The following is a 21,945-nucleotide window of genomic DNA, read 5'->3' as shown; positions in this document are numbered from 1 at the left end:
ACTAGATCCATTAGTATGTTGGCAGAATTATCCATCATCCATTTTCTAACACCCTTGTCCCTAGTGGGGTCAGGAGGGTTGCTGGTGTCTAACTACAGCAAACGTTTCAGACTAGAGGGGAGGTCACAGGGCAACACAGAGACAGACAGGACAAACAACCATGCACACACACCTAAGGAGAATTTAGAGAAACCAATTAACCTGACAGTCATGTTTTTGGACTGTGGGAGGAAGCCGGAGTACCCAAAAAGAACCCACCATGCACAGGGAGAACATGCAAACTCCATGCAGAAAAACCGGGGCCGGGAATCAAACCCAGCACTTTCTTGTAGTCCGCTCAATAGAATTAATTCGGACTATTTGCAGCTGCAGTATTTAAATGCTGCAGTTTGTATTCATTCACATGCTTTTTAGATATTTATTCAAACTGTCACTTTATCATTACAGCAAGAGACACATAATCTGTGAAAAGAAAATTGAGCTCCTCTGCCTCGTCCCAGTGCTCCTACAGCCATCTGCAGAAATACACGCTCCCAGTTAAACCACCAATCAGAGCCAGGAGGAGGGTCTTAGTTCAGATAATCATGCCTGTGTGCACGCTGCTCAATGTGCTAACAGTGGAGAAACAAATTACCGTTAAAAGAAAACTGTTTCTCTGCTGTCATTGGCCATGCTAACTACTACCCTTAGCATTCGTGGCAGACTCTGGTGTCGAGAACTAGCTGTAGTGCAGCAGAGAGCAAAGGGGTAGGGGCTGAGAAGTGTGTACCTGAAACTGATTGACAGCACTAAGACCCTCCCCCTGTCTCTGATATGTTGTTTCTGACCAGGAGAGGTACATTTCTGCAGATAGCAGCAGGACCACAGGGCGGAGGCAGAGGAGCTCATACTGTACCGTCGCAACATGGTGACAGTTTGGACAAATATGCAGAAATCATATTGTTTATTAAAGTTACATACTCCAGTTTTGTAACTTTCTTCCTACATTTCTTCTGTTTGATTTACTCAGTTTAGCCTGTTAGAAGTGACAAGGGAGCTAAAGCCAACTCCAGCAGTCAATGAGCCAGATGTTGCACCTCAAGCCCTTCCAAAATAGTCTAATTTTAAAATCATCATCAGATCCTACTAAGAGTTGAGTATGATTTTCTCGCTGCTGGATTGGTTGACAGAGTGCATTACCTTGCAGGTACCCAGAACTCCAGGCATGCTGTTGCAGTCTCTCAGGGTGAACTTGACCTCGATGTAGATCCTCCTGGCTCCTTCTCGAGGGATCCAGCTGGACCTCAGCCAGTTGTTCTGACTGGGGCTCATCACATTACACACCTAATGCAGAGGACAACGCCATTGTAAGATCACTACCAAAGGCAACATTACGTGTGATAACCTAAAGAAAAAACAAAAAGGTATGTAACCCCTTGAGGGACAGTTCAGGATGTTTGAAGTGACATTTTGTTCAAAGTTTGAGTAGTTGACATCGAAGCTACTGCAGATGCTGCTCTGCATTGGTACTGAAATAAGTTGTCCTCCTAAAATAATGGCCCAAGTCTTTTTTTATTTGGACAAAAAATTATTTTTGCAAATACATCACTTTTGGCAAAAAAATGACTTGGGCCATTGTTTTAGAAAGGTGATGAAGTTGAAGCCGTGTATGTATCGGAAATGTATCGGATCCAAACACAAGCTGTGAGCGCTGTGCAGAACACACCTGGTACGTGTGAATGGGGGTAAAATACTCGTCCATCTCGTTAATGGCATCCCACTGCAAAAATAAAAAGGAAAGAGAAAAGAACATGGCCGCTGGTTAATCACGGTTTCTCTGATTCACATCATGCAGCAAATCATGCAACACAGATTCATATTTCCCCACATTGATTCTCCTGCATTGTTTTGTTGTTTTTGTTCCCCTCACAGTCCCAGGATAGCAGCCTCAATAGAAAATGAGCTTTTTAAAATATGCAGTTGAATTCCTGGTTGGAGCTCTGGAAAACGAGACGGAGGACATGAAGTCGTTTGTTCTACATTTTATAAGCGTTGAAATTCACTTAATGCTATTCCAGCAGGACACATTTCCCTTTAATTAGATGGCCCTTGTGTAGGTGATTAGATTTTTATTGTTTACCGAATGCTTCTGGTGGGCGCCAATTCAATTACAGTATCTCACTGCATCACTGTGGTAACATGTATGTCACACCACACCGGAAATATTAAACAAGAAACTGCAAGAAATCAAAAGCTTGGGTCGTCTTTATGTCGGGGTAAGATATAGAGATATATTAAAGCGTAAAATTATAACATATGATTCGTTTATTGTTGCAGATTTAGATGTACAGTTGGATTTTATGAAATATTGTTGGAAATAAACAAACAGTCATCGGCTCTGCTAAGAATTGAAGGTTTAATCCGAAGCTCACAAACAATAGAGGAATTTTTAGAACATATCCAGGTGTGTGACCAGGCTGTCTGGTTGCAGTTTCTGTGTGATGTTTACAGGTAGTTTTAATCGAGCTGATTTTCATTCCTGCAAGAAATGCTCTTAGATTTGTGCCGACAGATTAGAAGTAAAAACTGTTTACATGTTAAAACTTTGTCTCAAATTCAGCTAAAGTGCAAGAACTAATTTTATATGACACAGTATCACTGGCAGGTAGTTAAAATTACCTCCCTTCCCTAAAAAGCAAAAACCTGAAAATGTTTTCACAAACTTTGAAATGTTTTAGCATTGGTGTGTTTTTAAATGAGAGTTAAATAAATATTTAAATGTTTCTAACACATGATTTAAGGCAATTGGTTTCCTCAAGTGTATTAAAGTTGTTAAAACTAGAATGTTGCATGTAGTTTTTATCATTTCCTCATACTGTAATACTAAAATAATCTTTATGTTATGCTATGACTGTGGCTTTAAGACATTTGCACATTTTGAGGGGGTTTGAATAAGAGGTGGAAGCAATCAATTTTTAATTTCCTTTTCTCAACAGAGAAAACAGTTTCAGCTTCAATAGAAATTGTGTGCAAATCTTCGCTATGGGTTTCACTCAAGGGAAAGCGTGATGAGATTCAGGTAGCTTCCGTCTAAGAGTTTAGTCTGCTTTAATCAAACTCCAGTTTGTCTAGAGTCTCTGGTTGGTTTGAAAGATCAATTGAACTTTGATGCAAACCAAAAAAGTGAACTCTGGTCTGCCTACAAACATAGATCTAGGTTTGACTGAAGTGAACTCTGGCGTGGTTTGAATGTGAAAAGCAGGAAGTGGAGTGTAAGACGGGGCATTATGGGTAAATGCAACCAAAACAAACACGAGTCTAGTGTGTTGGATTTTACAACCACTAAAAATCTGACATCACTCCATTTCTGTTTACATTTGGTGAAGAAGGAAGTTGCGCTCAGCGTCTTCTTTGGAAGTTTTTGTGTTTTTTCCTTCAGTGGTTCTTGGTGCAGCGCCACCACAGGAGAGGAGGGGAACATGTTTTTTTTTAAGTTTTGGTTCATTTGACACAGTGCAAAAAGAGAACCACACCAGCTGAAAATGTAATAAATTTAATGACATTTTGTCCCCAACTTTGGATGAGCGGGTGTGAAAACGCCTACATGAATGTTTGGTAGTGTACCAAGAGCTTACATCTCTCTCATGAGGTTGGAAGATTTCCCTCAATTTTAAGGTTATTAATGGTAAAACTATAATTGCTCAGGGTTATTCCAACAACTGTACCCTACGGCATGGGGACTGTTCCTTTGGGTGTAGAAAAGAAACCTTTAATTCTGGCTCTCTACGTAGCTCTGTTAATTTTCTCTGCCTTATTCACTGGGGCATGTAGAAGTGCAGGCATGATGGAGGACATCTCTGCTTGTTTAACCCTGGTGTTACAGATGACTCTCTTGGGTTTGAGCAGCCTTGTAAGGAAGGTGGAGTAATTGAAAGGGAAAACCTGGACTCCTGGAAGCTGTGGGATGATCCCTGCTGAACTCAGCCTGGATGAGACGCTTGGGATTCTCCACAGAAACCCTCCACCCTCGCTAACCCCAAACCTCCTGGCCCCCAGCAGGCTGGGCCGAGACTCTCACACAGCCTCTCAGGCACTACGAGCCAAAGACCACAGGGATAATTAAGGTGCAGGACTCATTTCAGCCTTTACTCTCCCCTCATCCTCTCATCTTTATCAGCTAAATTGAAACTGTCCTTGAACTTGTGAAGACCCTGGCTAATTAGTGGAGTGTATAACCTTCCTATCTCCCTCATTATGCTTTCTTACCATCAGTGTACTCACAACCAGTTTTTCAGCTTTCTTGCACCATTTACTTTAACTCTGTTGATGGGCGAACCGGAGTTGTTCTGCGCTAAACAATACAGAAAATCTATGTATTCTTGTTCCCTAAACACAAATGGCTAAAAGAATGTGTTCAAAGCACAGCAGACTGAACTGAGTGTACATTTTCCTGTTGAATTGATACTTTTTTTTTTCCAATTTCTCAACAGGGAAAGTCTAATATGGTAGAGGAGGAACAAAACGGCTCACACACGACATGAAGTTGAAAATAATTCATCAATGTCAGAAATTTTGAATTATGAATGTCTTTAATGGGGCAGTGCATTGTATTTCCCAGCTACAAAGATCATTTTGTAGCACAATCTAGTAATTGCAATATCTTCAGTTGTTATAAAAATGGGATATCAAAAATGACTTAAAAGAAATTTGAGGGCTTGAAGAAGAGGAAGGATGAGTTCAAACCCCAGGACACCATCCCATCCCAACCATGAAGCATGGCGGTGGTGACATCACAGCTGGTGTTTTCTGAAAAGGAGGAACGGTAACTAAGCTGCATTGAGGAGAGGATGGATGAGGCCATGGATAGCCAGAATTTGGGCAACAAGCTCTTTTCCTCAGTAAGCCCAGGCAGCTGGGTCGTGGCTCCATGGGAAGCATTTCAAGGTTCTGGAGAAAAACACAGAAAACCGTCTCAGAGTTCGCTGCTCTGTTCTAATTCCTCAGTCATGGAGGCCGATTGGTTAAGCTGGCGTTCGTGACGTCACGCTGCATTGCATCTTTGCCTTCTTCTACCTCCCCACTGTTTTTTCTTTGCCCTTGTCTTACTCTAATCATGCAGAAGCAACAGACACTTATTTCTTTTTCCTTATTTTATTTTATTTTTTTACGAGGAGAGGCATCAAAGAGGGAGACAAAGCTGATGAACGGTGTCTTCTTTGAAAGATCTAATTTCAGATTAGTGCATGTGACGGGAGCTTCTTCAGAGCTTACAGGCAGAGGAAGAACAGGGACAGAAAACGGAGAGGAGGATGAAGAGAAAGTAACTAAAGGTGAGGCAAAATGGTTGTGGGGGTAATGCATGCACGTGTGTGTATGTCAGGGTAAGTTTGTAGGTGGCATTTCCAGGCTTGATGCTGCACTTTATGTAAAGTAACAGGTCTGCATATTAACTCTGTGGAAATATCAGGACCAGGCCAACACCTTTCTGGCTCTTACATTATCAGCTACACAACCAGAAAAGACTTAATAACTTTGTGTGTGTGTGTGTGTGTGTGTGTGTGTGTGTGTGTGTGTGTGTGTGTGTGTGTGTGTGTGTGTGTGTGTGTGTGTGTACAGCCATGTCTGTCTGGGCTCTTTGACAGCAATAACCTTTCTGGAATGGAAGTGTTAATTGCACTGGTCTGGGATCAGTGGATGAGATGGTGTAATTGCTATCTATTCAAAGATGATTCTTTTTGCCCATTTTTTTTTTTTCCCAGGACAGTGTCTGCATGTGACGAAAAATATTACAGTGAGTAGAATGGTTTTTACCCGCCAGGAATGCTGGGACCACAAAGCAGGAGGAAACAACGACAACAACAAAAAAGAATCAAAGGCTGTAAATGGAGGCAGTGAAAATTCAAGGGAATTTCTGGATAATTGAATGAGTTAGAAGAAAGAGGATTCGTTGTCAAAGTGATTTTGACTGAAGCCGAACTGATTAAAATTGTTTTGATATACTGGAAATAGAACCGTGTTTGATCTAACGCTCAGTTAAATTAGCAAGCCACACAAAATCAGCCCCTTTAACGAGTCTCAGTGAGGGCTTTTCAACATGCACACCAAGAAAGATCGACTTGTAAAAAAAAAAAAAAAGAATGAATGAATATTGAATTAATAACATTTGCTTCAGGACTTTGTTGTGATTTCATTGTTTGGAAACATAATTTGCTCCTGGACACATCACATTCACCGACATGAATTAGTCATATCACCCTGAACTAATATGTCCATTGAACACGTATTAAAATAAAAGTGCATCACTGGTGAATAAAGGTTAAATATTCCTGCAAATATATAGGAAGTCTCAAAAAAGTATAAATCATTGTGAAATTACCAGGTTTATGTTACTGTTATGGGTTTTTTTTATTCTGCATCTTTAAGGTGATGCAATACAAATGATAGACCAACAAAAGGAGTGCAGGGAATATAAAAAACAATAATTTTAGTTTTAATTAAGATACAGTTGTCTTGATTACGCACCGAATATTAATTTTAGTGTACTTGATAAACCTGAAATAAAGTTCAGCTTCTATAGTTGGATATTCCTGACATTCCAAAGTAACAAAATAATCTTGTTCCAGTCAGGAGAACACTTTTCTTTTCTTCAGTCAAAGTGAATGAATGTAGGAATATTTTCAAATTCAAGTGACTGCCAGAAAGTAAAAGAATATACATTTAATAGTTATATATTTATATCTATATTTTTTTAATCAAACTCATTTTTAGAAAATGTGAAATTTTACAACAGCCTAGCTGAACCAAGAACAAAATCTGAGTAGCGTCTGACAGGTCTGTGAAATATTCGTCACAAACCAGGCTGAGTTGGCAGAACAAAGTCAAGATATGCTATACTGACAGATTCCTACCAAAGAACACTAAATGCTAAAAATGTACCAAAAGATGCTGTAGCAAAGTATTAGTTAAAGTGTGTGCACACTCATGAAAGAGTTCTGAATATTTTTTATTCAATTTATGGTTAAATTGTATATGACACTGAAGCTGAAAAAGTTTAATGTTCATTTGGTTTCTGCTCCTCTACCACCAGTTTCAGCCTCACTGTGGGGAAGATCACACACCTAGGATTTAAATCAGCTCATATTTCAGGTTCCACACATCGCTAGGCATCCCATCGTGTGCAAAAAGCTTCACTTGGCACAACATTCTGTTTTTATACCTGAACAAGACCATTAAGAAAGAATCATTTGAACAAAATAAACTCTCTTTCTTTGCCATCTCACTGAGGCTTCTAAGCTGTTTTTTAGGAGTTGCACTATTGCATAATTAGATTCAGTGATATTCTGCTATCATTCTTCTCTTCCTCCTTTTCCTTTATTTTGACTGTTGCCTGAAAGCCATTTCCTTCAGTCTCCCAGCAACCAGTCAGAGATTTAAAGATGTGCGCTACCTGATCAAGGCACTGTATTTATTGACATAGAGACTTGGATTGTATATCTCTGCTGTTTGCTGAGATTCATTTTCTTGCAGGCAGATCAGTGGCAGCCTCACCTGTCAACAGGGTAACAAAATGATTATTATTATTTTTTTAATGTCTTTCCCCTCAGGTTCATCTTTTACCGCTATCTAGTCTCAAAGTCTACAAATATTTGCCTTCATTGCTTAGTTTCTGCTATAATTTGCATTGTCAACTGTGAGACCATACAACTACCAAAATATATTACAGACCTGTTGTCACCGTTTTAACCTGCCAGACTGCTCAGGTGTTCTGGTTCTAGTCTACTTAGAACCAGAACAGAAGAAGAGCAGCATTCAGTTTTTATGCTGCTCTAATTTGGAACAAACTTCCAGAAAACTGCTGTGGTTTGCACCAAACCAGCCACCAGGCAAAGACTCAATTTAAGGAAGCCTGTTAGTCCTTTCCTTTAAAAACAATGAAAACCTGGACATTTTAATCAATCAAATTGATTAATCAATCAAATCAGTTCTGTGGACGCCCCAAACAGAATGTGAAAAACGGCCATGTCCTTCCTGAATCCGAGGTTCGACTATCCGACGGACCCTCCTCTCCAGGACCCCTGAATAGACMTTACCAGGGAGGCTTAAGAGTGTGACCCCTCTGTAATTGGAGCACAGCCTCCGGTGCCCCTTTTTGAACAGGGGGACCACCACCMCAGTCTGCCAATCCAAGGGAACTGCCCCCAATGTCCATGCGATATTGCAAAGTCGCGTGAGCCAACACAAACCTACAACATCCAGAGCCTTAAGGAACTCCGGGCGGATCTCATCCACCCCCGGGGCCCTGCCACCGAGGAGCTTTTTGATGGATTCTCTGTTTTTATGCCATAATTCACATCTAGTTCGTCGCTCCGTTTTATGTCCCGCTTCTCCTGTTTCAGAGTTTTGCGCAATGTGCGCGTCAATTTTTGTATTTTTTTAACCCCCTATGGTGCACAGCGTTCGGGAAACATATCGATGGGGAAAAGACAGACTGACATAAACCTTTTAAAACAACGGAAACAATTTCGATATTCTGATTATTGAAATTTAAAAATGCTGTGTTGTTCTATCACACCCGTTTCATACCGGACCACTTAAAGCACCAGGGTTAACTCTATAAAATGAACGCTCTCTATCGTGGTATCACCCATGGAGAGATTTCTTTATTTAAATGGGTTCATTTTTCAGAGGGATACAAAGTCAAGGTATTGTGATTTTAGTAATTACATGTTTAAGAGCGATTTTCTGTTGTCTTTCCATGGAAGCAGGCAGCTTTCAACCGGAAATAAAACACTTTTTAATTTAAGTTGCTGCTTTGACATGATCACAGAACTGCCAAAACATATGTACAAAAATACCAGACAAAGTGAATCACAGCAACGTCATCAGCCGGTGTAACGCTGAACTGATGCGTGGAAACTACTAGTAGATGGAGAACAAAGCTGCGCCAAGAAGCTACAAACACTGAGTAGAAGAAGAGCTGCCATCGGTACAGTTGCAGCCAAGCATGGTTTAATGTTACACAATACAGTTTTACCAAGTTGCTCAAAGTCTAAACTGGTGTTGTTGTGCATTTAAGGTGCAAAGTTTACCTTTGACCAAACGCCCCCAAAGGCATCCCAGCGCCCCCTTTTGTAAAAATTTCCACCAGCGCCCCCTGCTGTCCTCTGAACGCCCCCCCCCGGGGGGCGGTACCGCCCACGTTGAGAACCGCTAATCTAAAACATGCAGCAGATTGACCCTCAGGAATTGAAGTGGCCCATCTTTGTCCCTAATTTATCTAAACATCTATTGTTGGACGAGGTGAACATTTACCAGGATCCATACAAGATATCATCAGTCCTCACTGTAAGAGGGACACATCTGAAACATGAGGACATTTGGCCCAGCGCCAAGGCTGGGGACTGGATAATAATACCTGGAGAAGTTCTGCAGGTAATGGCTTAACTGGTTAGTTTTGGTTTAGCATTGAATTAATCTGAGGAGGTGGGGCAGAAATAATAAAATACATACTGGTAAAGATGTGGGCTTAAATGATCTGGAGTGATAGACTTCTGAAACGTGGTAGCTGACTGTAGTCAACACAGTCATCTCAAACATTTTCACAACCGTTTTCCTCAGAGATTCCAAGGTCAAGAGATTGGTGAAAGCTGAAACCATTCCTTGTGCGCAAGTGACACATGACATGATAATGCAGTAAGTGAAATCCATTTTTCCATGGCTTGTCACAAGCTCAGTCTCCTAGAAGCAATCAGAATCATTTTCTTTGACAGTCGCCGTTTCTCAGGCTGTGCTTTGGAGCTCGCCATATGTGACAGATGTAACTCTTTGGCAGATTTTCTCCTTGGTTTGCTTCTGCATAGAAGACTTGGGGACACAAACAAGAGTGTTTTCAGACATCAGGAATTGATTTCAGTAGTGACAACCAGGCCATGTGGGCCTATAAGATCTTTGAAGACCAGAGTGGGTTAAAAACACTTTTATGGGTCGATTAAAACCAAAAAACACTTCAACTGTGATTGAAAAATCTAACAGAATAAAGGCCACAAAAGTTCATGCAACACGTCAAGATCAGTTTCAATCATAGTGGAAAAGCATAGCTGTTATAAAAACTGCATTCTACTCATACTAAATGGTTCTGATTGACGTTTTTACAGTTTAATTGTCTTCCTTTGAAAAGTTCTGGCATTGGACCACTACAACACACACCTTCTGTCTAACCTCCTAAATTCACTCATACAAGCTCCTCTACAACTCCCATGGAGTTTGGACCCAACAATAATCTAGAATGCCATGTTTTGTTTTATTTTTTTATTTTTTTATGAAAGTACATATTTTCACAGATGGGCTGTTTGCACCACCGTCAGCCCACTGTAGCTGTGAGGTGTTGCCCCATGCTGCTCTCTCGTGGGAGCTTGTAAAGCCAATTATACTGCGCTGGACGGTCATCGAGAGGGCAGCAGAGATAGTTCAAAGACTAGCTGAAGGTTTGCTGTGGAAGTGTGTAATCAGATCTGGAGGATGGGGCTGCTGAATGCAGTAGAAAGGCTCCCAAACTGTTGGTGGGAAAAAAAAAAAAGGCAGATGTCTAATTCAAAGGGCTTCGCAGAGCTCAGCTCATTATCGAGTCGATTAACTCCAAAAAATTCTAGAGAAAAATTTGTTTTATATCGACATGTGGTTGAGCACAGGGATAAACAGGGGCTTACTGACGTTAGTGTGTTATTGTGATGCAGTTGTAAACAATTTAATAAATTAGTTGTACTGTGAAAAAGAATAAAAACTACTTTGTTTCATTTTATTAGTTTCAAATCAAACAAAACAAACATTGTCCTGTGGTCATGACTTCTCTGGTTTCTGTCATGCTGCTCTGCTGCTTCCCGCCCCTCCCCTGCCTGTTGATTAACTCATTGCTCTCTCCTGTGCTCAGAGAAACACCTGCTCTGAACTCATTCAGGTTGTAGAGACAAGGCCCATTGCCTTACCAGTCTTCTCCCCATCTGTACTGTGAGTCACTCTGATTCTGGTTCTGACCAGAGTTTCTGGTACTTAGACTCTGATTATTGCTTCAAAGATTCCTGGACTGGCTCTGCCTTTTCTACTCGTTATTGACTTCGACCAATTCCTTTATTGACGATTTCTGGATTGAAGACACTTTCATCTCCGTAACATCATTGTTCCTGGTCTCCAGCATTTAGAGTGTCCTTATCCTGCAGGTAAAAGAGTCCCTTGTAAATTGTAAAAGGATCTGCAGGACAAGGCAAATTAAGTGTATAAAACCGGAAAGCGATTTAAAAATATGTCCAAGGAATTGAGAATGCCAATCAATAGTGTTCAACTTCTAAATAAGAAGTGAAAAGAGAAGGATTCTGTCGAAACCAGTCCGGCAGACCACCAAAACTATAGCAAAAACTGCCAGGAAATTTGTTTGAGATGCAAAAAAGAATCCACAAATAACTAAGCTGAAAAATAGGACTGAATGATAAAAAAGTGGTGTGGCTGTTTGGAGATGTATGCGAAGAAATATGGGCTGCATGACTCCCCATTGTTAAACAAATGCCACAAAATATCCCTCGTACAAAGTGCCGTACAGCTACCTTCAAACCAAAATTGAATTTTTTGGCCACAACCACAAACATCACTTTTGGAGAGGAGCCAACAAGGCCTCTCTGATGAAATATACACCATTCCCTATTGTGAAACACGGCAGTGGATCACTGATGCTCTGGGGACGTGTAAGCCACAAAGGCACAGGGATGAATGTGTTACAGAAAACTTGGTCAAAACTGATAGCAGGATGAATGCAGTGCCTTATCAGAAAATACTGGAGGAAAATTTGCACTCATCAGCCAGGAAGCTGCACACAGGATGTACTTGGACGTTCCAACATGACAACGATCCAAAACACAAGGCCAAGTCGACCCGTCATTGGCCACAGCAGAACAAAGTGAAGGCTCTGGAGAGGCCATCTCAGTCTTCTGACCTCAGCATCATAGAGCCACTCTGGGGACAGCGCAAAAGTACAGCTCCTGCTGCACAGTCCAGGAGCTGGAGGCTGTTTGCCAAGACGACTGGGCAGCTTTACCATCAGAGAAAACACAGAGACTCATCCGCAACCACAAGAAAGACTCCAAGCTGTCAATGATGTCAACGGGGGCAATACACGGTATGAAGGACTGGGTTCTGGAAACTTGTGATTAGGTCACTTGGGTAGTTTCTGTTATGATTACAATTTGAAAACAGTTGTTTGACAATAAATAAAGTTTTACCATCATTCTGTTCTGACAGAGGGCAATTAATCCTAGCCAACCTAAAACAAGAGAAGTCTGGTCCGATGTAACGTGAGACAGAGAGAATATATTTTAAGTCAGTGTATGTAAACTTCTGGTTATATACTACCATATATATGTACATACTGTACTGTTTCCTTTCGTTCTTTATTTTAGTGTTAAACTTCCTTGCTAATGCACACAATCTTTGTAAATGAAGCTGATTCTGACTCTAAAATGAAAGTCAAACTTCTTATTTTGTGATTAATTGCCCTATTTATCTGACTACTTAAGCACACTCATGCCTCACTGAAACGTAATTTTTTAGGTGATCTTTAATATGAAGAATGGCCACAGAAATAAAGACCCTGGTTCATAGTAAGGTGTTCTGCAGTTACACCTCAGGCTGTCATGGCAACTCAACACACCTCCCCAACGCAACAACGTTATCTTCTTCTAAAACAAGATATTTTCTGAAAGAAATATCCATGCAGTTTTGAAAACTCTGCAGGCGTTTGTCTCTGTGGGTGAGTCCTGAAGGTTCAGGAAGAGTCTGTTCACCAGCTTTAACTTTATGACTGTGTTTAAGAGAGAGATGGATGAGGTTACAGGGATACTGAGAAAATACTTTGTGCTTTTGACACTTCAGCTCATCATTTGGTTCATCATTATGGTTTTCCCAGCCAACTCTAAACACACACATGCACACCCACATGCACACGCACACACAAATGCTGTACTGTCAGCGGTATCGATTGTTGGGTGTCCGGTGGATGAACCTGTCAGGGCCAACACAGATCGGACTGGAGGATAATGAAGTCTTCCTGCCCCTGTTTGACAAGTTCTGTGAAACTGTGTGTGAATGTGAGTGTGTGTTGGAGAGAGAGACATAAAAACAGAGAAAGATGCTCCTGGGACAGCACAGGAGCATCCTAACCATTGCCTGAATAAATTGGACAGAAAGAAGCCCCTTGTGTGGAGGACGTGATCTGTCATGATGTCATCTAAATGAGACCGGCATACGGGAGAGGTCAGGGTGCTAATAAAGACCTAACCCTCAGCACACATACTTTAACTCCACAGTAAGTGCAAGTTGAAAATGTTCCTATCTTCCTGGAATTACTTTAAAAAATACATTTTCTACAGCTGCATTCAGAGAACTTCAGTGATCTAATGCTATGTTGTCCATGAAGGATAAAGAGTTGTTTTCCAGTGAGCCAAAATTTGACGTGTATATTTAGCAGCAGTTTGAACATAAAAAATATAAATAAATATAGCAAATCCATTAAATCTAAGAGAAGCTAAACCATCATCCATCATCCAGTTACATTGTTCTTAAAAAATGTTCCTGTTTATTGTCCCCTCCAATAATGAGATGGGATTTACTCCCCTGGTCCTAAGAGATGGGGTCATGTAGACCCAACAAGTCTTTTACTCAGTGCACGGTCCAGCGGGGTCACATTGATGCTGCGTGCGCTTTTACGCGTTTTTTTTTTGTTTGTTTGTTTTTTTGTGCGATTTCAGAAACTGATAGTCTGACAGGACAACCCTTCCCCTCCCACTTTCCACCGTGCGACCGTGACTTACCGAGCTCCTCCCGAGTGTGGCGCTAAGACAGCAGGAGAGTTAAAAAATATGGAAAATGTCAGTTTTAGATGAACAGAAATAAACTGTCAATGAACTGTCAAACTCTCATATCGCAGTAAAAATCAGTTTTAGAAATTATGAAAATGTTTGTCCAACTAACAGAAACTGTCCTGGTACTTTTCTTCCATGACATTTTTTGCATCATTTGATGGAAATTGATCCCAATCCCAGAGAGAGGAATACAACTTTTTATGTTCAACCTACAGTTGCACTGATATAATTTTTATTTATTTTTTTATTTCTCAAGTTTTATTTCTTAAGTGTTAAACAGATCAATAATTTTCCAAAGCAGCTTTTCCAAACGTCGTAGGTTTAATTTTGGATGCCAAAGAAACCAAATTCTTTCACAGAAACTATGCAGTTGATCAGTCATTTGAGGTAATGTTCATTACATCAGAATTCATTCGGCGGATGCGTTTCCATCTCCTGTTTAGCGTATTAACTCTTTCCAGTAAAGCCACCTCAACAGAGCGTAAAAACCATTCTGCGAAATTGAGGTAGTTTTTTTTTTTAAGAATTTAGCTCTTTTTGTCAACATTTTCTAATGCCATATTTTCACCTATATTTTTTTCTTTCTGCAGTTGTATATTCTCATGCTAAGACCAGCCGCAGCAGAGGGGCAGCTGAAAGCCCTGCATGTTCAGTGCTCACTCTACAAACTGTCAGAATGGGAAAGCGTGACCTTATACAGGAGCTGTAATTGTGTGTGAATGTGTGTGTGGAGGTGTTGAAGAGGGATAGTAAAACACTGTCAAAACATCAATTTATCAAAGAACCTGTGAGGTCCGATGTGTGTTTTTCTTTTCCGTTTCTCTCACATGTGGAATTCCTGAAAATGTTTGGGACTCATGCGCAGTTTTGTTTTCTTCCCATCAAACCTGCCTGAGCTCACCTTTGACCCGAGGAAGGCGGCTCTGGAGAAGCAGCTCTGAACCTCATTTTATGGCCAGATAAACTTTAACATCTGTCGCTGTTTGCTGAAAAATTTATTTAATTGTAGTTTTAAACCTTTCACCTTTGCTTGTTTGGAATACAGATTAGTAACTCAAAGGCTTAAATGCCTGAGGAAACATTCATAACCCTTGAATTTTTCTTTCACATTGAGGCGTATTAAAGCACTAAATGTGCTTTAATAAAAAATTTTGGTTTTTAGTCGGTTCTGAGCTAATTTCAAGTGGATTTTCAGTTAGATTTAGGTGTGAACTTTGACTTGGCCATTGTAAAACATTAATTTGTATTAAACTGAACCATTACATTGTTAACCTGGCTGTATAGTGTTGCTGTTGCGAACAGGTTTTCGTCCTTATTTGCTGACTTTAGCTGCACCGTTCTACCTGTCAACGCTGATCAGATTACTTGTCTTTGTTTTAGAAAAGCATTGCCACAGCATGATGATGCCACTACCTCAGTTATGAGGTTTTCAAGGCAATGTGTAGTGTACATTAGCTATACGACACAAAACACTTTCCAAGTAGGGCCAAAAGTTAGATTTTATCTAAACAAACTACTTATACATTAACTGAGAAAGATATTTAAAAGAAATATTATTTCAAGATAAACACTTGGGTCAAAATCAACAGACAAATTTTCATCTTCCCACGTTGTTGCCCTCCGTTCAATGCAAAGACTCACCTGAACATTAAGGAGCTAGACCCCAATACGGCTAATAACATGTAAAGGTTAAATTAACAGCAGACTCTAAGTGAGCCTGACCTTAGCTGGAACCGTTAGCAACTGATAGCTGCTCACCAAAGTAAAATAACTACAAACACTAACTGGTAACGACTGATTCTGAATGCATTTCCATTAAACAGATCCTTGTTGGCTTTGCTGAAATGTTTTGTATGGACCAGATTCTCATCTGCACTCAACAATTTTCTTGCATGGACAATCTCTATAGTTACATTGAAATAAAACCCAACATTTTCCAAAAGCGGATTTGAAGTCTCCCAGAAGCTTGAGTATAAATTTCCTTTGCTATGATGCAACAAAGATTCAACTTTAACTCCATGTCTTTGGCACAAAAACACCCACAGCAAAGCATGGTACTGGCAGCATGGTGTTTGGGTGGTGTGGTATCAGTCAATGTGGAGGGAGTCTGCTTCTGATAGTTTCAGTTTGATTAATCAAACTAGAGTGGAGAAAAATAAAGAGCAGCCTTTTTGTTTAATGAAATGGGAATTTGGTCATGATCCTATCTGTCACCCTGCATCAGATATCAAAAGTCATTCATCTCCTCTGGCAGCCCGTATCCCTGCCATTCCACAATCTCCATGCAATCTACTACGTCCCACTAACCTGTGCCGCCTCATTAACTCCATGTGTTGCACCTGCTCCGCCATCAATATCGGCTTCTCTCTGCCAGTCATTCTCCTCGACATTATCGAAAGTCTCGTGTTCTTTTCATGCCTGATTTCGAGCTTTTCATTATGAACTTTTATTCCATTGGATTTTCTCATCTTGCTTCAATGGCTCTTGATTCAGATTCTGGTCCCCAACTCTCATTTTTAGCCCGCTCTCTTTTTGATTATGCTGCCGTCTGCCTTCCTCATCACCGATGACTCTGTTTTTCTGGATCGGATTCGTCAAAGAGTCAGATTCATACATTTTTGGAACAGTGAACCTGGATCACCAAAGATTGCCCCCATGTTGGATTTCCCCATTGCCTGCGGTGACATCACCAGGCAAGTGGGCTTTCCCCAAAAACTGTCACTGTTACTGGCTCAGGCCATTTAATGTCCTCACACTCTGGGTCAGAGCACCAGCACCATCCTTTCTAGTCACTTCTGACTGCCCTCCTGATGGTGCTTACCTCCCACCATATCCATATTTTTAATAAACTCCTTAAACATATTTCCTGTGCTGGTTGTCATTCTGCTGCAGCAGAAGAGCCACTACAAATTTGACCCCATTTGAACATGCTGCCATATTGTCAAAGGAGTACTTTTATCCATCTACAGGCTTCCAACAAACACATCAAATGTCATTTTAACTCAATTTCTAAACTATTTCTAATGTTTATGTTGATTTTCACTACATTATTCTGGTGAGTGAATTTGATGGTTTGTACAAGATGGATGTGCATAAAAACTCTGGCTAACTTTTTCAGAATGTACCAGCATATTTAGTGTGTATTTCCAAAGACTGAAACACTGCTGATGGTTCTGACTGATGCTGCTCTTTCAGATCATTGATGTTTCCAGATTAAAACAATTAATGGTGAACCTCTTCTCATCCACGTATGCAAGCTGGTTGGACCTTGCAGACAAGCAAATTCCCCTGTTACTACTACTACTTTTACTATTTTAGCAAGATTCACTCAAAAGAGAATAATAAAATAACTGAAAAAAATTAATTAAGTATCAATGCACCTTGTTGCTCGAGAGTGATCAATGCTGGAAAGAAATAGCTGATTTCTCCACACTGTACAGTTGAACCTCACCTATTTGTGGTTCACATGATGAAGGATTTTTCTGTGGTCCCAAATGTTTCAAATATGTAAAGAAGATGCAGCCGGGGAAACCTTGGCCAAGGTGCCAATGTGTACATGAGGATGATTGATAGCGCTAAGACCCTCCTCCAGTTTCTGATTGGTTTTTTGGTGACAGAGCAGAGCGTTTGTTCAACTGACAGCAGGTCCATAGAGAGAAGGCAGAGGAGATCAATTTTTTCATAGACTGTCTCATGCCATACTGTCACCACAGTGATAGTTTTAACAAATACGTAAAAATAAACTTTTTATATATAAAAGTTACATAGTGCTGCTGTAAGACACTGAAGTCGAGTCAGTTTGAATTAGCAGTCAAACAGTTAGCCAGTGACTGTATTCTCACACTGCTTACAAATTGGATTTTGTCTGTATCTAAGTCAGTGTTTGTGTATTGAAGCGAGTAGCAAAATGCTGCCACAGAAAACAAATTTCAACAGTAATGCATTTTGCAGTAATGCAAAATGTGTCCTTTGCATTACTTGTTCATGTGTGATTTTATACACAAACCCTCCAAGGTCATGGAGGGCATCACTGTAGAAGGTCCTGGGTTTGGAATCTTGGCCCGAGTTCTTTCTGCCTAAGTGTTCATGTTCTCCCTGTGTATGCATGGCTTCCCTAAGATACTCTAGTACTGCTAGTGATGTCACAAGTATGCGCCACTGCTTCTCTGTAGAGTGCGGGAGAAACGCGCCAAAGATCGACGCACCGATTGAGACAAACATGAATATTTTATCTCCCTAACTTCAGTAATGTTGCAAGATGTTAGGACTCTGCTTATTTTCATGTCTGATAATACAGCAGCCATTGAACCAGGTTTTGTAAGGTTGGTGAAGAGTGTGTCTATTAAAGGACAACACTGTGGATTTCCCAGTACCAGTGTGGTTGAGTTTTTCAGTCATTATATCATCAACTCATTAAGACAATAACAGGTCAGTTCTCTTTGAGACAGACTTAACTATAAGAAATATTTTCATGTGTTGCCGGTGATTTTGAACAGCAGTCCGACGACGTACCTCAACTAATCCTTACTTTGAAACCACTTGTTAAAAAAAACGTTCTGTCCAAATATTGCTTGATTGCCAAAGTAGATCAGATTTTCTCCTCTGTACATTTTCTTTGGCACCAGTATTAAACATCACAGAGCCGCTCCTCCCTCCTTCCTCACATCTTTGTCTTTCAGTGCAAGACACATACCTTACGTAACCGAACCATGAAACCACAAAGCTCCGCTCCCACTCCTAATCCACTCAGTCAAGCTTTTCATGTGTAGAAGCTCAGAGGGAGAAAGCGGTCTCTCATGAACAAACAAGTAACTATTTCTGGTATATTGAACCAATCAAATAAAAAAAAATAAATAGAAAATACAACAGCAGTTAGAATTTATGTAATCTAGCTGTTATCACATGGGCCCTTTCAAGGTGGAAGGGATTCACCTCTCACACCGATTTCACACAGAGTGAGTCATTTTGCTCAAACCACTAATCCAATTCTTCCAGTTCTTCTCCCAGGACTTGAAAGACAACCCATCTGTTCCTCCTGGCCACCATTCAATCACACCACCTTCTGTCGTGAAGGCTGGAGGTGATGTAAATGTTCCTACCACTCTGCTGACAGCCCAGGGAGTCAGGGACGGGGTAGCATGGCGGCGCTCGGAAGATCGCAGCCAGGGTCCTAATTCATCACCTCAGGCGTCATCATTCGGCATTACAATATGCTAATGCCGCGACGCCGTGCCCTCGCTGTCACCTCGCTCTCTTGCTTTCATCCTTTTACTTCATCTTTTCTTCACTCTCCCACCGCGACGTGCGCCAAGCTGCCAAGACGTGGAGGGGGCCGAGAGGGATGTCTGGGCTCATGTTTGAAGTAGATGAGTGTAGCATGTCATTGTCTGGTTACTACATGTAATTAGTCTGTGGTGTCAATGTTTGACTAAATCTTATTTAGTAAGTACAAGTGGTAAAACACAGACTTACGCACCTCACACTAAATAAAAAAACCTGTTGCCTTTATGAAAGGTGACTTTTTTTTTCCTTTAGCAGATGTCATCATTAGTGGGAATATTGGTAATTGTTGCATAATTATAATAATAATAATAACTTCTTTAATCTTGGGCAGTGGTGTCCATTATCAGTCAATGACCAGTCCTGCAAGTTTAACTTTTTATTTTATTCTTCCAACACAATTGAATGAGATTTAATGATTTATTTCTAACCTGTGCAGAAGATATAACTGCGCCACAGATGCCTCTGTGTTGGAGCACAGCGACATCTAAAACACACGGCAGCCTGGTCGTCGAGGACTAGACTTGAATACATCTGATGTGGGTATTGCATGTTTTAATCTATTTATTTCAACTGAAGAAAGTTATGGCACATCCAAGCGTTGATTTGTTCTATGCATCTAGTTAACACTTGAATGGGTTCATAGTCACCTGGTGGAATTGTAATGTAAAGCTGTGCATCATCTGCATAGCTTAAGCTGTAGAATGTAGATTTTAAATAAAGAGTCCAAAGACAAAACCCACATTTGTTATGTAAACTTTGATGTTACCTGTTGACACATGTAAGTCCCTGTTCTTTAGGAAAGTCTAAAACCAACCAAGTACTGTGGTAGAAAGTAGGATCCAGCTCTTCAGTTGCTTCAGTAATATGTCTGGGTCATCTGAACTGAGGTCCAGCAAAACCAGCACTGTGGTTCTTCCATAGTCTGTATTTATGTTGACGTTATTGAACAGTCTCAGTACTTTAGTTAGGATGGAAACTGGATCTAAAGACGTCAAAGTGGCTGGTCATTATTAAAAATTTCTTTTTTTATGGTTTTTGTTATTTATGTTTTATTATTTGATTTAATAATGAAGGTCCACCTGAAAATATTGTATGAGTTTATGGGGTTCAGAGGTTTGTTACTTCTTCCTACTCCTTTTTTAGCGTGTTAGTATTATTGTGATACAAAAATGTGTCTTCTGCATTAGTTGTTCATGTGTGATTTTATACTTCTATCATGTAGAAAAATGTTTCATTGTTGAAACAGATTTTTTAATGATCTTTCTCATGAATGGAAGGTTGGAAATAGGCTTGTAATCTTGCAATAGTGACTTGTCCAGATTGTTCATTTTCAGCTGTGGTTTGATGACTGACATTTTTAAACCCAGGGGGAAACACCTGGTTGACTTCATGCATAATATCACTAATCTGACATGTAATCTAAAGATTTGAATAATATCCTTTGCATGGGCAGTGTTCGAATAATTTCTATTTAATTTAGCATCAGCTTGACAGTCATTGTATATCAGTTCTTGCAATAAACCCAACATCTTTCTCCCTGACCTGTCTGCTGTGCTCCATGGTCTTCATGGTGGACTCTATTTATTTTTGTTTACTTCTGCTGGCAGTTGGCTGCACTCAGTCTTATTTGGAGGTTTATTATTAAATGAGGATGAATACAAGTGTGCATCTTAGTTTTCTTTTTTGTATTTGTAAAGACAAACCTTGAAAACAATACATTATTTTCCATCCACATCAAAATTAAGCAAATATTTTGCTTAATTTTGACAAACCAACAAAAATGTTTTGTTGGTTTGTCTCATAAAAAGTAGACTTTGTGGTTAAAACAATGTGGAAAAACCACAATGAAATCCATTAGTAAAGAAATACTCCACAACAAAACGCTTCTTTTTGTCCTTACCCCATGGGATGGATACGTCAGCCAGCCCCAGTCTCCAGTTATCGTTGTCGTGTCAAGGAGATTCACTGCCAAGAAAGAACAAAAAACAACAAAGAAGGTGAGCAGCAAACTTTAAATTATAGTTTTCCCCAACCCACCTCATCCATCCTATCCTTCATCAACTGCATCTACGCGCTCAGGCACCTGATGGAGTCGGGTGCATACGCGCTGACACCTGTGTGACAGGTGTGACTGATGAGCCAGGGATGGTCGTCACAGCAACTCCGAGCCGGATGTCACCTTGACCTCGTTTGCCCTTAAGAGCTTCCAGACAGCAAAACATTTATTAAGCAGAAGAAAAGACATGTAGGTGGAGAATGGAAATAAGAACCTTCTGCTTCAGCAGGGCTTGTTTTTAGCTAAAATTATGGACAACTTTTTGTCAAGTTACACAGAACATGGTATAGCTATCAAATTAAAGGATGAGCATTTATTGAGTCTCTCTCTGTTGAGCAGGAATATTAGAAACAATTTCCAAGCTGTTTTGATTCCGCTGACATTTCTTGGACTTTTAGCATAAGCTGAGTTTACATCAAGGGTCTCAAGCCCCAGTTCTCCAATGTTCCTCTAACTTTTAGTGATGTCTCTGCTCCAATACACCTGACTCAAATGATTAACTCAGTAGCTGAGCTCGACTGCATGCTAAGCAAGCGATTTAGCTTTAACATCTATAAGCTGCTGGACATGGACCGTCGAGGATTGAAGTGGAGTCCTTGAGCACTACTGCCCTGCAACTTAAAAATTAAATTCATTTAATTAAAGTGTGTTGGGTTTGGAGACCCCAACACACTTGAATCCCAGAGATCATCATAGTCTCTGACACCAAGAGCAAAATGGGGA

General features: G+C 40.3%; 1 protein-coding gene across 4 annotated transcripts in view; it reads right to left on the bottom strand.

The window, feature by feature from the left end:
• epha8 (eph receptor A8) overlaps positions 1–21,945 on the bottom strand; it is a 130,161-nt gene that overhangs the window by 61,908 nt on the left and 46,308 nt on the right. For all 4 annotated transcript variants that reach the window (XM_008410260.2, XM_008410262.2, XM_008410261.2 and 1 more), the window contains exons 2-4: positions 21,067–21,131; positions 1,706–1,759; positions 1,180–1,323 (exon numbers count right to left, since the gene is read on the bottom strand). In XM_008410260.2, coding sequence (XP_008408482.1) covers positions 1,180–1,323; positions 1,706–1,759; positions 21,067–21,131 — 263 coding nt within the window. The remainder of the gene's footprint in view (positions 1–1,179; positions 1,324–1,705; positions 1,760–21,066; positions 21,132–21,945) is intronic.

Source organism: Poecilia reticulata, linkage group LG5, assembly GCF_000633615.1.
Source record: "Poecilia reticulata strain Guanapo linkage group LG5, Guppy_female_1.0+MT, whole genome shotgun sequence".
Classification (NCBI taxonomy): domain Eukaryota; kingdom Metazoa; phylum Chordata; class Actinopteri; order Cyprinodontiformes; family Poeciliidae; genus Poecilia; species Poecilia reticulata.
Note: the sequence above shows the minus strand (reverse complement) of the source record. Positions and strands in the feature narration are given on the sequence as shown.